The sequence below is a fragment of the Ischnura elegans genome, chromosome 10, assembly GCF_921293095.1.
Source record: "Ischnura elegans chromosome 10, ioIscEleg1.1, whole genome shotgun sequence".
In the NCBI taxonomy this organism is placed as follows: Eukaryota; Metazoa; Arthropoda; class Insecta; order Odonata; family Coenagrionidae; genus Ischnura; species Ischnura elegans.
The window spans coordinates 107,689,867-107,705,483 of record NC_060255.1 but is presented as its reverse complement, the minus strand read 5'-3'; the positions used below and the strand labels follow the sequence as shown (position 1 = coordinate 107,705,483).

At 37.5% G+C, this 15,617-nt stretch overlaps 1 protein-coding gene across 9 annotated transcripts in view; it reads left to right on the top strand.

Moving 5' to 3' along the window:
* The window catches only part of LOC124166615 (calpain-A-like), a 282,292-nt gene that overhangs the window by 252,787 nt on the left and 13,888 nt on the right, over positions 1-15,617 (top strand). For 7 of the 9 annotated variants that reach the window (XM_046544221.1, XM_046544219.1, XM_046544220.1 and 4 more), the window contains one exon: positions 8,379-8,483. The exons of the other annotated variants lie outside the window; for them this stretch is intronic. In XM_046544221.1, coding sequence (XP_046400177.1) covers positions 8,379-8,483 — 105 coding nt within the window. The remainder of the gene's footprint in view (positions 1-8,378; positions 8,484-15,617) is intronic. 9 annotated transcript variants of the gene reach the window in all.

Genomic DNA, 15,617 nt, shown 5'->3' with positions numbered 1-15,617 from the left:
CCGGAGGAGAGGGCAGCAGCTCTTCTTCATATGAGTGAAGGTGGAGATCACGATGGTCAGTACAGCGACACTCATTGCACTTCAGGCGTGGTAACATTTACTTTAACGGCTGTAGTACTGCGATGTGGAAGGCAAGGGGAAACCACCACATTATTATCCCGAGGAGGCGCAGCTACTCCAACTTTAAATTGTCTGACATGATGGAATTCACTCAGGTAAAAAATTCCGGAGGTAAACTAGTCCCCCATTCGGATCTCCGGGCGGGGACTACCCGAGAGGGTACATCGGTCAATTGTGATAAAGTTATGAGGATAGGTACATGGAACGTGAGATCACTCAGGACTTGCGGCAAGCATAGAAAACCTTAAAGTGGAATTGGAAAGATTGAATATCGACGTGCTAGGAATCAGCGAAATGAAATGGCCTGAGGAGGGAGACTTTTGGAGTGGAAGCTATAGGATTATACACACAGGATCCCTGAACGGTAATGTTGGGGTTGGGATAATGCTCAGAAAGAGCACCGGAATGCATGTGAAAAGCTTCCTACAGTACAATGAAAGGATAGTTATGGTGAAGATAGAGACTAAGCCGGTAGATACCGTAGTGGTACAGGTCTACATGCCCACGACAGACTACGAGGATGAATAAGTTGAAGACGTCTACGATGATATAAAGGAAGTAATCAAAAAGGTAAGGGGTGAAGAAAACCTAATTGTTTTAGGTGATTGGAACGCTGTCGTCCGTGAAGGCCAGGATGGAAGAATAACCGGAAAATATGGATTAGGAAATAGAAATGAAAGAGGAGAAAGGCTGTTAGAGTTCTGCACAGAACACAAATTAGTGGTTGCCAACACTCATGAGTCACCCAAGAATCACATGCGAAGAAGATACACATGGAAAATGCCAGGAGACAAAATAAAATTTCAACTAGACTATATTTTAGTGAAGCAGAGGTTTAGAAACCAGATAAAGGACTGTAAAAGCTACCCGGGGGCAGGTATCGACAGTGATCATAATCTAGTGATGATGAAATGCCATCTGAAATTCAAGAAATTGAAGAAATCAGCAAAGAACACCTGGCAATTAGAGAAACTTAAGGAATCAAAAAATCAACAGGCCTTTCAAGAAGTAGTGGAGCGCAAGATAGGACTAGATCAGTCTGAAAACTCAGTTGAGAATAACTGGACTACCATAAAAAGTGGATTTCAGGAGGCTGCTAGAGAAGTTCTAGGGATAAGAAAATGTGTTAAGAAAAAGCCATGGATCACGGATGAAATCCTAGACCTCATTGAAGAAAGGAGAAAGTATAAGAATACGAATACTGAGGAAGGACAGGCTTGCTACAAGAGAATAAGGAACGAGATTTGCCACCAAGCGAGGAAAGCCAGAGAAGCGTGGATGAGGAACATATGTGAGGACGTACAAAATAACCTCGTAAAAGGGAAAGTGGAAGCGGCCTATAGAATAGTGAGGAACCATTTCAAGGAACGAAACACAAAATGTAATAGCATAAGGGACAGGAATGGAAAAATTCTAATTGAAAACAAAGACAAAGCCGAGAGATGGAAGGAATACCTGGAGGAATTATACAACGGGAGCAAACTTAGCTCAAAAGTTCTCGAAGAGGAAAGTGAAGTTGAAAAGGATAACATTGGAGCAAGCATCTTAAGATCAGAATTTGACGCTGCAGTAAGAGACCTGCGAAAGAATAAGGCCCCAGGAATAGATGACATTCCAGCAGAGTTAATAAAAAATGCAGGAGAAAAGGTCCTAACTTAACTGTATAACACTATCTGCGATATGTACTCAACAGGAGATTTACCTAGTGACTTCGAGAAGAACATCATCATTCCCATACCCAAAAAGAAGAGAGCCGAGAAGTGCGAAGAATTTAGGACCATAAGCCTGACGACACATGCGTCAAAGATTCTGACAAGAATCATTTACAGGAGAATTGAACGAAGAGCAGAAGAATTCCTGGATGAGGACCAATTCAGATTTAGGAAAAGCAGGGGCACAAGGGAAGCAATTTTGGCTCTTAGGATGATCATTGAGAAGAGAATGGAGAAAAACAAACCAACCTTCAGAGCATTTGTCGATTAAGAGAAGGCCTTTGATAACGTGGAATGGAATTCAATGCTTAGAATTTTGAAAGAAATTGGAGTACTCTACAATGATCGTATAATTGTTCATAGTTTTTTTAAAAACCAAGTAGCTGTGATCAAATGTGGACCAAACGGTGCAGAAGCGAGAATAAGAAAAGGGGTGAGACAAGGTTGTGCGCTTTCCCCCTTAATTTTTAATGTTTACATAGAGAAAGCCATCAACGAAATCAAGCAGAAAGCTTCGGGTGTCAATATCCACGGAGAAAAAATTAGTATGCTGCGATTTGCTGACTACATAGCAGTCATAGCCGAGACAGAGAAGGATTTGAAGAAGACGTTGACAAACATGGAAAGGACAATGGCCAGATATCAGCTGAAAATCAACAAAAAGAAGACTAAGATATTAGTTTGCAGTAAAAGAGAGGAGGCTAAAACAAACATCAACCTAGGAAAGCATAAGCTTGAAGAGGTGAACGAGTTCTCTTACCTGGGAAGCCGAATTACCAGCGATGGACGGAACAAGAAAGAAATACACAGTAGAATAGCGCAGGCGAAGAGGGCTTTCTACAAAAAGAAGAATCTTCTTACAGCTGAAAATACCAGCATAGAAGTAAGGAAACAATTCATCAGATGCTACATATGGAGTATGTTTCTCTATGGAAGCGAGGCTTGGACGTTGACAGCAGCAGAGAAGTCAAGAGTGGAAGCATTCGAAATGTGGTGCTACCGAAGAATGATGAAGATAAAATGGATTGACCGTGTGAGTAACCATGAAGTGCTAAGGAGAGTAGGAGAAAAGAGAAGCCTCCTAAAAACATTAAGCAGAAGAAGGGACAACTTAGTTGGCCACATTTTGAGGCACGATGGTCTGATGAACACAATCGTTGAAGAACAAGTGGAAGGGAAAAGGGCAAGGGACGGCCCCGAATGAGTTATATAGGACAGGTTATAAAGGATGTAAAAGAGAATGAATATGTAGCTATGAAGAGATTAGCGTATAGGAGAGAGAAATGGAGAGCTGCGTCAAACCAATCTTAGGATTGTTGACTAATGATGATGAAGGTGAAAAAAAATCAAAAATGCTAGAGTAGTGACCTGTTTGCTCCTGAAAATATTTCAATATGTAAAATGTAACAAAACAATTTCTCCTCCAGATTTTTCATCAAAATCTGAGTGGTCAAACTCCACTCGTAAGTGGCTTGGAATGTCACATGGTCTATGGATTAAATAAATTTCCCAACAAGTTGAGTGGTGCCACTAATTCTCTTGGTTAAAATTTGACTTTGTCTATTTTTGTATGTAATTTTGTTTACTGTGCACTTGAAATTCGAAATAATTTGCATAGCCTTTCGTGTAGGATGTTCTAACTCTCATGAGTTTTTTTTTAGAATTTAAGGAAAAGCTAGGAGATAGGTAAAACTTACATATTTATAATTTCTTTTCTCAAGTGCAATGAAGCATGATTTTTAAAAAGGCATATTCTCCGTAATATTATTTTCTGTTTGAAAAGTACTATATTTTGATGTATAAGATAACCCCCAACTTATCAGTTAAAATATACAATTTGGAATAAAGGTACCGTGCCCCTTCCAGATCATTCCAAATGAACAGTTTTGCCCTTTCTGCTTTAGCACTGTTGCCACATATGGTGCAGATACAGGATTCAGTAGTCCAGTGCAGATGTTTGGAAACTTTTGGACGAGACTAGGGATGTAAAATGGCCTTTCGCTTTTGAGAAGATTTTCCTGAGTCAAAAAGTCATCTAATATGCTGGAAGGTATGGTAAGCAAGTGCGCTTTTTACCATGTCACCCCGCTGAATGTGCACAGCAAATAAAATGGCATACAATAATAGTGAAAGTCAAAATTTGACTAATATCATAAGTGAAATATGGGCAGCTCCATTTGTTGGGAAAATTCGATTCAAGTACCTCGGCATTCCATGAGTCAAAGGATTGTCTTCTCTCTGCCGTCTGCGAATGTATTCTGTGATAATACGAAAGCCAGGAATATTCATGGTAAAGAATGCACCTCATGGAATACAAATGACTCTTCTGAATGAATTCTGCAACTCACTTTCCCATTTATAACAGTTACTTCTATCATACCTTAAACACTTGGCATTTGATATTAATTTTGCATCACTTGCTACATATTAAAACAGAAATTAGACATTTCTCATTCCAGATACAGTGTTTTGTATTTGAGAATATTTTGAATGAACTCAATCTTTTGATGCTTTGCTTACATTATGGTAATTTTTATAATTGGTTCTTGTTCTAATGTGTAGGAAATTTAATGTGGTGAAGGTTAACTCCCTGATAAGTATTTCAGTTATGCTGGTGACTATACCCTAAGAATATGAAACATTGCTTTATGTGTTAATGTGCTTCTTATGTGTTAATTTTAAGATTATTTGTGTTCTTTATGTGCTTTGAGCTTCATTTGCCAAACTTCTTTTTGTAGTTTTCATTGTACTTCATATGATGCACTTTATCTTGTAAAGGCTCAGGTGAAATATCAAAGGATCTATGTAAGTACTCATAACAGCTTGTGTGGCATCATAGATAAGTTGACGGAGCTTTGAACTATGAGCTGATAGTCCTTCATTTGTGAAAGAATTGGAACCATCAGGTGTTTTCAGATTCCCATAATTTCTAGCTCAATCCCAAGTAGCCGACGGAAGGAATCTGCATAGTCTTCAAGTTTGGAATTGCCACGCGATTGTCATTGTTTGGGATGGGCTATACCCTCACCTGTTGAAACTAACTCTTGGGCTGGAACATAATTTGGATAGTTAAGGTTGGGAAGGTTGACAAAAGATTTAAATCAATCAAGATGTTGAAAAAAGGTTTTAATCAATGGGATCTGCAAATTCTAATATGGCTCATCAGTCCACTTGGCAGGAATTTGGAATGAACTGTTTTCATGTAATGGCAATAATAATAATAATAGTACTGCTCTGTTGCAAAAAGATAAAAGGCAATGTGTACATTAATTTAGACACATTGTACGTACAGGGATAATTTTTCTGGTGCAAGAAAGTGTAGGCCTTTTTGTAGAAAAATTCAGCTTCATAGCTTAGAGCCTTCAAAGAAATATGTGTGGACTGGATGCCATCTATTATTCTTCTGCAGAACTATTCATAATTGCAAACTGCCGCACATTGAAAATTTTGAAATGTTGAAATTAAATTTGAATTGAACTTTTTTAGCCTCATTGATTTTTTTTCTCAGAGTTAACTTCTCAATTCCATGTTATATTCACGGTATTTTTCATTCTGAGATGATGTCCACTACAGTTAATGGTAACAAAGTGCATGGAAAAAGTAATATGATACTGTGCATTCCATAGTGTCACCCTAACTTTCCCATGAATTCAAAATCGATGAAATAATATGCTGATTTCACCAGCATCCATTATTCTACAAATACAACCATTGACGTAGGGTACTGGAATCACACACTAAGTGCTCCATAGCCATTATTTCGTACAATATATGCTGTAAACATGCCTTAAGATATGGCAGCAATTAATCAAAAAATAAATAGATAAAATAAGTTGGTACTGTTTAAAAAGATTTTAAATAGATCATGATGTTAGTTAATAAGTTTTCATCAGAGAAAAACTCATCTGCTGAGTTGGACATGTCAAATAATTTTGAATTTCATTGATTTTGTCTTTGAGTCTCCTGCCTGTAGAGGAATGTTTCACTCTGGTGGAAGTTGGGTGTACAGTTCCAGCCTCATATGTTTTGGATCCATGGCAGATTTTCAAGCCTTATAAGAACAGTCACAATTTTCTACCATAATGCTTGGTGTTGTTTTCTAGTTTTGTGGTGGTGAACATGAGATTTTAGGTCATAATTACTCTGTGTTTTGTGATGGAGAATGGCAAGCGTAATGTACACACAGTGTGTAGGTAAAATATTTGACATCAAAATGTGTGTTTATCTATGGTGCCACCAGAGATTTTGCTTTGATTTTTTTCTATGAATTGATGTTACCCTCAGTAACGTTATCTATTCATTGGGAAAATTCAAAAAGATGACTTATTTTCCTTCTAATAAGAAAATGATGTGTCTTAAAGATTCCTTGCATTTGATCCTTTCATATGGAGCCTTGGAATCTAATTTCTCACGACCAATCCTGACTAATGTGCTTTTGTCACTTGCAAGTGGTCGGAAATCGTGAAGTGGAATGTTCAATCGGGTGATTTGGTAGTACACAACTGGTGAAAGGCCACTTTGAACTAGGCTTGTTTATTGATTGATTTTGGCCTTTGAGGTTTTAATGGTTGAAAATAGTAAACAAGCTCTAAAATTTTGGTTGGAGTTTTAGGAATAACCTACTGCCCAAGAATTTTGTCCCCCCTGAAAATAATAGTTGTGTAAAATTATGTAAATACATTTGGGAATCTTACCCTGGGGAACCTTATTAGTTTTTTTTTTTTTTTTTTTTAATGAATTGATGGTAGATTGTATAATTTTCGTGATGTTTCCAGGAGTAATATGTGCTTCCATAATCTTCAGGCGGAAAATATTTGAGGAGCACTCATAACTAGAATCGAAAAATAAATTTTCTATGATCTCTTTGGATTGAATATTTCAGAGTTTAAAATAATTATCACATTAGCCAAGGTTTGCTTTCTCTTTGTAAATGTGTTTTAATTTCAGTTCATTCTTTTTTCTTATTCTGGACTATTGATTTGGTTGGCTTATTTTCTCGTGCCTCACATATCACACATTTCATGTGCTTCTAATAATGTTAGAGCTTTGCACAGATTGCATTTCAAAGGATGATATGGCTTCTATTTTACAGCAATGAGTCCATTCCCAGTTTCTCTTGAATGAAAATGACTTGGTTTTGAGTCACGCGTTCCAATGCATCTATTTGAGGCTCTCATTTTCAAGAATATATGTCCACTTGGACCCTCTGCCCCTGGATTAGTAAACATACCAATATTCTCTAAATGTTCAAGTACATTGAGATTTATGTGGTGAAAGAACTCTCTTTTGGTTTCATGCCAAGTAGGTTCTCTGTATCGTTCGGCCTATTTTGACTAAAGAATGATGGATGCAATCTCCTGTCCATTTGAAAATAAAAGGAATGTGGGTTTGAACTGCTTGCCCTTCTGGAAGAAATCAATGTCCACGTTTACTGTTCGGGTGGGCCCTGACGGATGAGTGTCACTCTTTCAAGTGAATCTGGTGAGGTAGGGCTTTTTCATTTATATTTGAATGTGGTATATGCATCACTTGGTAGGTGGGAGAAGGGATCAGTTGGTGGCTTAGATGTTGATTCTTGGGATTACTGGTTGCTGTGTGCAGCTTACGTTCAGTGGTGGATATGGGGTGGCCACCCCCTTATAATTTTTGGAGAAATTTCAAAAGATGGTAATCTTTCAGTTGGCTTTCCTATGAAAGTTTTTATTTCATGAGGTTAGCAAGCAAAGGCCAATGTCCCTGTTAAAGTTGTTTGAACCATGGATGGCAATCAGTAATTCCAAGATGCAACAAAGCCACCATACAACCCCTTTTTCCTTCCTCTACCTCCTGATGCAGATATTACATGTAAATAAGAATAAAAAAGCTCTGCTTCACCAATATCCTTAAGGAAGCCACTGCCATTGACTGGTAAACACCCCCCAAATAGTGATGAGGAGTATATCCCATAATTTTTTTTGACAAACAACCGCAAAACTTTTTTTTAGCAAAGACTGACAATCCTTTTGTCAAAACGTTGGGAGATAAACATAAGTTGTCGTGAAACTAATTCTTCCTTTAGGCTATTTGTCAGCAAACTCTGCTGTCTCACAGTAAGCCTCAGTGGTGGTAGGGTGGAGTCCCTGCCTGCTAATCCTGGGTTCGAGTCCTATCTGAGTGAGTTTTTCACCACTTAGGACATGTGTGATTATAAAATTCTGCCAAAAGACAGGGATTACAGGGAAAAAATGGACCAGGGACAGAATTGTCATTTTAAAATGATTGTTATTGTAACTTGAGACCAAATAGCTGTGAATTATGAAGCCATATGAACCCATTGAAAGCCATAACTCTTGCTTACCCCGTTAATTTGTGCCCTTCCAATAGCAATGTCTTCTGTGTAAATTCTGACCATGTGTATGTGCAAGCCCTCTTTTATCATTGTGTACATTTCTACTCTTTCCTCCGCTTGTCCATCCTCCTCATTCCTCATTAATGCCATACCTCACGACGCTGCCAATTGACGCTGATCATCATCGTTGCCGCTGCTGCCGTTGCTGCTGCCATCAGATATGCCTACGAGTGGTGGGGAGGGCGAGAATTCTCTCGTTACGACCCTTCTCTCCACCTTTTGTGGCCTCCTCTGCCGAGAAACTCCCATTGCAAACATGTTTGGTATGTAAATGCATCACCACCTTCACCATCAGCGTGTTCTCTCTATGGGGTTTGCCACGGATTTTGGAACTCAGGCTCTTGTCTTGGTAATGCCAAAGGTCTTGATATTTCTGGGTACTTTCACAGTAGCAGACATAGCAAGTAGTGGACTGAAGAGCCTACGGAGACCACAGTTTATGCCAGACCCTTGCGTCAAGATATGAAGTATTGCGGAGCAAAGCTCTTCCAAATTCAAGCAATGAATCAATCAAGTATTTGTACAACCTTTGGAAACAATGGAAAAAAGTATTTGAGGGATAATGACTCCGTATTAAAAGTTTGACCCCTATTTATTTCATACTCATGCTGCTACATATACAGTAGACTCTCACTATTACGAAGTTCACCAGGCTGATGACAACAGGACGTTTGTAATAGCAAAGTTTGTAAGAGTGTTTCTTTTAGGTATCATCTACCACAGAGCATACCTAAATTCTTTTCTCTTGAATCTCCTTTACTTATAGTCGCACTGTGGAATACCTTCAACAGTATGATATACATGATTAAATTACATGCATGAAAATATATACATATATAAAAAATTTTGTTAAAAATTCGTTTGATTTAATCAGTAGAAGAATGCGACTGAATGTCATTATCCCAACACTTTCTCAATAAATCAAATCATATCATTAATAAGAAACTAAATAATATGTAACTGTAATTAAACTGTGGACCAATCATGGCTACCATAGTTAGTGCGATGGAAATCAAATTGCCGAAAGATGGGTCTGATATGACAATAGCTTCTTGTCATTTAAAATAAATTAATAATTAATGGTGCCCTCTAGAATTTTTTTTTACCAAAGAGGCAGATCTCTTACAAAATAATATAGTAAAAATTCCCGTTTGGCTTTGAAGTCATCTGTTTGCAAAGTGATCCAAGGAAAACATAATTTTCGACTGCTTTGATCTTTCCCCCTGAATTCACTGGGAAGTTTCTTGTCGTCCTCCCATTGTCATGACCATCCGGCACCAAACACATCCACTCTGTGGCTGCTGCATGACGCAATTGAGGGTTGATTTCTTCCCGAATACAGTAGTATCTTGACAGGTGAACAAGATGCGTTCCAAGACCTTGTTGGTAAGTTGATAATCCTATGCAGGGCATCAAAAATTGTGGTTATGCAACACTTCTTTAAGATTTTGCATAAATTCCCGCTTATGAAAAACTGATCTAGCTGCATTTGCAATGCAGCTGAAGCCGAAAAAAATTTGCTGTCCACGGAAAGGAAGAATGGACGAAACTCCGAAGTTGTCAAATTCAAAATTTCTGGCACACTTGAATTTTTCTAATGTTCATATCTGTGGAAGTTCGTAAATTGAATGTTCCTAAGAAGAGGACCTACTCTACTGTCAATGTAGGAGAGGTAATCAATGAGTTACCATGATTCCACAGGAATGAAGCTCATTATATGATGTTGCATTCATACTGAAGTATCTCCCATTAAGGAAAGAACCATAATTGATTCTCTTGGGCACAATGCACAAGGAGAACTTAAACATAGTGCAATGATTAAAACTTAGCATTGTGTACATCCTCCTAAATGCCGTTACTTATCCATGGAACTGCGTAATAAAGTTCATTTTATAACCGCTGGGATCGGGACTGAGATTCGTAATTTCGTAATACCAGAAATTTTGTATTAACATTTCTTCAATTATAGATTGGATAGGCCTTTTCATCAGGACCAACTTACTTCATTAAAATGAAAACTTCATATTAAGATTGTTTGTATTAACGAGAGTCTACTAATTATATAGCATTGTTTCAGTTCTTGCACCGTTACATACAGTTGCAATTTAGTAAAGTGAGTAAACCTTACCGACTCTGCTATTCTTGTTTTATGTACACTTTGTTTATTATTTACTGTTTTAGCCTTGAGCAGTAGACATTAAGATTTGCAATCCTGTTATTACGTAAATAATGGGGAGATGAGATAGTCCACAGTATCAAATTCTAACAAGAAGAGGTCGAAGGGAACCTGCTTCCTTCCATTTTGCCTCTACAAATACATTGTAAATAAGTAAATTTAGCTATAGGTTTCAATTTCACCTATTTGGTTTTGTTTTCGTCAAGGTATCAGTAACAAACATGAGCATAGCCCATCTAAAACAGGGTCTCTGATGTCGGAGCATGTTTTTGCTTCTTCGATATCAATTCACATAATTGCAACTTATTTGGTGTATATTAATTATAATATAACATAAAAAAAAGTTTTACTTCAGAATTCACTGTTGTGAGATAAAGTTTTGGTGAAAAATCACTCATCGCCCATATCTTGACCCTTGTAAATACGTCATAGTCTCAGGGCTATATTCCTCAACATTACTCAAGCCTTGATTCTGACTCAAGCTCGACTGTGTTGCCGCTTTGTTGCTATGAGACTTCACTCAAGTCCCCAAGCTTGCTCAGACTTTACTCCATTATGAGTTACTACTGTTGATGAGTTGAGTCTCAACTCAGTTAAGCTGTCAAGTTTCAAAATGCCCACCCCTGTTACCTCACATTTAAAACAATGAAATATCTCATAAAAATACTCTCTTGTAGCATATTGTTCTCTGGCGTCTTCTGCTAAGTTTTGATTAGAAGGATGTTATGGGTAACAGTGATCAATGTTTTTTGTAAAATGTTTTATATTGTAAATTTTACTTCTGAATGTTGCCACAATTTCTCTCACTCAATTGAGTTTAGTTGAAGTTGCTTTGATAATGTGATCTCTAACTTGACTTGAGTCTGATATGTGTGGAGTGCATATGTATTTAAGGTTGAGTCAGGTTCTGGAACATGGCCCTCACAATTTTTAGTCACAGTCAAGTGTTCCATTTACTTTTCGTTATGCTTGTTAGTGTGGAATTGCCCAGTAGTCAATGTGTCTTGTCGCTCAAAATTGAGTGGATGAGGAGCTTTGCCCAATGAGGTTTGTTTTATGCTGCCAACCCAATTTCATCCAAAATGCAAGAGAAAGTCCACATACTCTACCACACATACTCCTGCTGGGTTTATTTTCCCAGGTAGCAGTGCTAGGTTGTGCACAGTTTTTCTTGTGTATTGCCCACGTAACTTTAAATAATATCTCTGAGACATCTTACGAGACTTAATGATCTCATACGCATGTGTACTAAACTCCCAATCATCCATGTTATGGATTATCCATGCATGAGTTTCTCTCTCTGTCAGTATTTAAAAGTGGGATCTTTATAAAAAATGAGATAGGACGCAAAAACACCAGGATTATCATCCTTTAACGCAGGGATACACACAAGGCTTATTATTTCTATTTGAATTAGTACCTTCACAAAGCATAACTATTTTCTTTACTTGCTTAAAATAAATGTTTCAAGTTTATTTGGGCACCTGCTCCAGTATTGAGGAAGACTGTGAGAGGCAGGCAAGAAACAATTGATTAATATATGTAGAAGGCTTCTTCAAGGGTTAACCCATCGCTAACTAAGAAACATTTTATCTTTGATCAGGGATGGATGGATCCAGGATTTTTTTCGAATCCGGAATCGGATCGGATCCTTGATTTTCAGAGCCGGATCTTTCGGATCGAATACTTTCGGATCCAAATGCATTTTCAAATTCCTGACGTTGAGATTCCCCCGATGATTGTTCAATCTCTTGGGAAGAGTAACACCATGTGCCAGTTGTATTTTGCTATTTTTATTTTCCACGGCTGAAATTCTGCTACGTAACCTCTGCGAGAGCTTCCAAACAAAACGGTTCATGAGTAGGACAAGAATCGCATGTGACGGTGCATTCAAATATAGAATCTGAACTCTTTCCACCCTTATAGTTGCATTCACTGAAGCTATTATTTAAATTTTTGGATCCAGATCCGACGTCTTCCACGACTTTGGATCCGATATAACTGATGAAGGGCAATATCCGCGGATATTTGGATCAGAGGTATCCGATCCAACCATCCCTATCTATGATCATCAAATGTAATTTTTATGTCACAATTACGCAATTATTGCCATGCCTTGCATGCTGTTGAATGCAGCACAAAGAAACTGGATATTGTTTCTCACTAAGGCATGTTACCACCGTATCCAGTCAAGGTCAAATGGAAGAGGGGGGGGGATTTGTGGAAGTGAGTGCAAGGGGGGAAGTGGAAGCGGATACACACAAAGAGAGCCGAGATCGCATTAGTCACAACTAGGCGCTCGCCTGCGTAGACAGTTTGCTGGAGTTTATGGAGCAGTGGGAATACAAATTACTATGACATTATCACCATTATAAATATCCCTGGTCACCTGATGGAAGCTCTAGATAAGTCGTCTAGATGAGTATATAAAGTAACTCACTAAGTGCATAAAGTAATAATGTATTGTTAGATTTACGTAAATTATGAACATTATAAGAAATTAGAGTGAAGGTTTGGATTATCCGTGTTTTCCGATCATCCGTGCCACTCTTCCCTATCATTAGTCTGGATAATCTGGAATTAACTGTACAAGTCTCTGAGACATACATATCTCAGTGTTCACATCTGTGCTCGGAAAAATATTTTTCATTTGGCTCAATTTGCCTTTTATTCTCTTCATTATTGTGGGCACATATGTGACCACTCGGATATGTCTCTGAGGTATCTGCATAATCATGAGATCATAGTGTCTCATGAGATGTCTCTGATATTTTTGATGCAATGTTGGTGGGTCGAAGTGGATGATTTCAATATGTATTTGGGCAGCATATTTAGCCAAGGTTGTAATACCTGTAAAAATAGATTGTGGGACTTGTATTAATACTATTGCCACTGGTAAGATGTTATGTATTTGTATTTCCTCTAAGAAATAAGTGCTTCACTCTTATGTCAAATATTGCTATTACAGTCCATGGCTTCCTACGTTGTTTTATGTTGCTTTCAGAGGATCATTCTACGTATTGTGTGTCATTTTTTGTGTAAAGTCAAGTATGTAGATATGTAGTGGAGAAGTTGGCAGAACATCATGGTGGTAGACATATCATGTGATTATTTTTAATGCTGAAACCCTTCTTGCAATCAATGTTCATGTTTAGCATTTTTGTATCACCGCAAGCCATCATGTACTATCACAATGAATAACACATTGGAAATGCCATGCACTATTTGGTGAAAAAGTATTTTGACATATGTACTTGACTTCAGGTGTTATGCCTTAAGCTTACTAGCAATAATCTACCAAAGTAATACATATCTAGAATCAGCTGAGAAGATTATCTCATCAGCCGGTTTGGTTATAGTGCTAAATATCTTGGTATTTCCTGCTGAAGAAGATAGTTCATACTAACTCCTCCATCTTCAGGCAATGGAATGATTTTGGTATATTTTTTTACTGAGGATGGTTTCAAAGAAGAGAATTAAGGATCCAATGGCTTAAATTGACCCATTTGAATTTATTTAGCTTTGCCACTATGCTAATTTGGACCCATTTCCCAAATTTGATATCAATTATCTATGATTTATATAGTCACATCTCCCTGATGTATTAAATTCAGGTCACTTAAGACATCTATAACTGTGCTACTACTTCAAAACATTTTGAAGATTTTTCCCAGTAAGATGCCAAAATTTAAATAAAAGATGGTAGCAGTTTTCCACAATATTTTAATGTGTATGATGCGTTTCAGCTCACAGAGCCATCATCTGGTACAAGACACTGTCTTACATTTAAACGTCACCTTTATATCTTTGAGAAAGGAGTGGGAGAGGATGTCACATGTTTGAAGAAGGTTTTCCTGCTTCGCCACTTACTGCCGCTTCTCCCTTTTCTAACGATACACGGCCTCTCTTTTTACTCCCCCCCCCCCCCTATTCTGTGGTTCTTCCCACGTGTCGTTATTCTACAGTTATGCCTAGAGTCCTCCTCCCAGCTTGGGTTTCCCCTATCTCCTTAGTTGTATCTTTTCTCGCTGTCTCCACTCTGTACGCCTGTTTCCCACCCCTCCTTCAAACATTTCAAATCCTCCCCAACCCCTTACTCAAAGGTATAAAGATGATGTTTATATGCATGACCGTGTCTTGTACCAGATGATGGCTCTGTGAGCCGAAACACGTCGTACGCATCAAAATATTGTGGAAAAGTGCTGCCATCTTTTATTTAAATAAGTCGAACTTCCACCGTATAACACCTGCATCTGTTGAACTTATTCAAGGTGCCAAAAATTGACTTTGATTTCATTCCTTTACAATTAATCATGTAATGTCTTGATAGCTACATTACACATGCCTGAATATTAATGAAGATGAATATATGACTTGAAGACCATGCATTATGATTAAAAAATAGATGGAATATGGATCATATATGTTCTTGGCAGATAAGTAAATAGGTACTGAAGGTAAATAAAGGTATTTTTTTGTAAAAAGCTGACATTTTCTCAAAGTGTATTTGCAAGAATGTAAATTAAGTCTTTTATTTTAGTAGATTAATTAAGTTACCTATTCATTACTGATTGTTTCTGAAAACTTGAACGTAATTTTAGCTTAGAATGTTTGTATTTTTTTTGCATCGGCTGAATGCTCATCGTAAAGGCAAGTCAGCCTCCAAAGTTTGTCATGTAGAATAGTTTATTTAGTGTTACATGAGCAGAATGTATTACATATATGAATGAATGCTTAAGAATGTGACTGCATTATGTATCTGTTGTACTGCCATTCATGTACTGTATTTAGGATAGTCTTACATTTTGTTTTTAGGTGTTAAATTATAGTATTTAATAGTAAAAGAAGATGAATTCATCATTGTTAAGCGTTTCTTTCTAATTTTAAATGTTTATATAGCTTTAACGGACACTGTATTCATGAAAAAAGGTTATATTGTAGGGTTTCTTATCAGCAGTCTGAAAAGCAATTGTCCAATTAATCAGTAATCTAAGAAGTGTGGACTAAATAGCACTTAAGAATAGATTTGCACTTGTGTTTGAGATGGAGCAATGATTAGATACCGCATTGAGTTGAAGAGATCCATTTTTTAACATTCTACTAGAAAAAACTGTTTTGATGATATATTATTGAATTCCTGCATTTTATCCCAAACTCCACATGCGGTATGTCAGCGTATGTCATTAATCTACTCATCAGCATGTGTGATACTACATGTTTC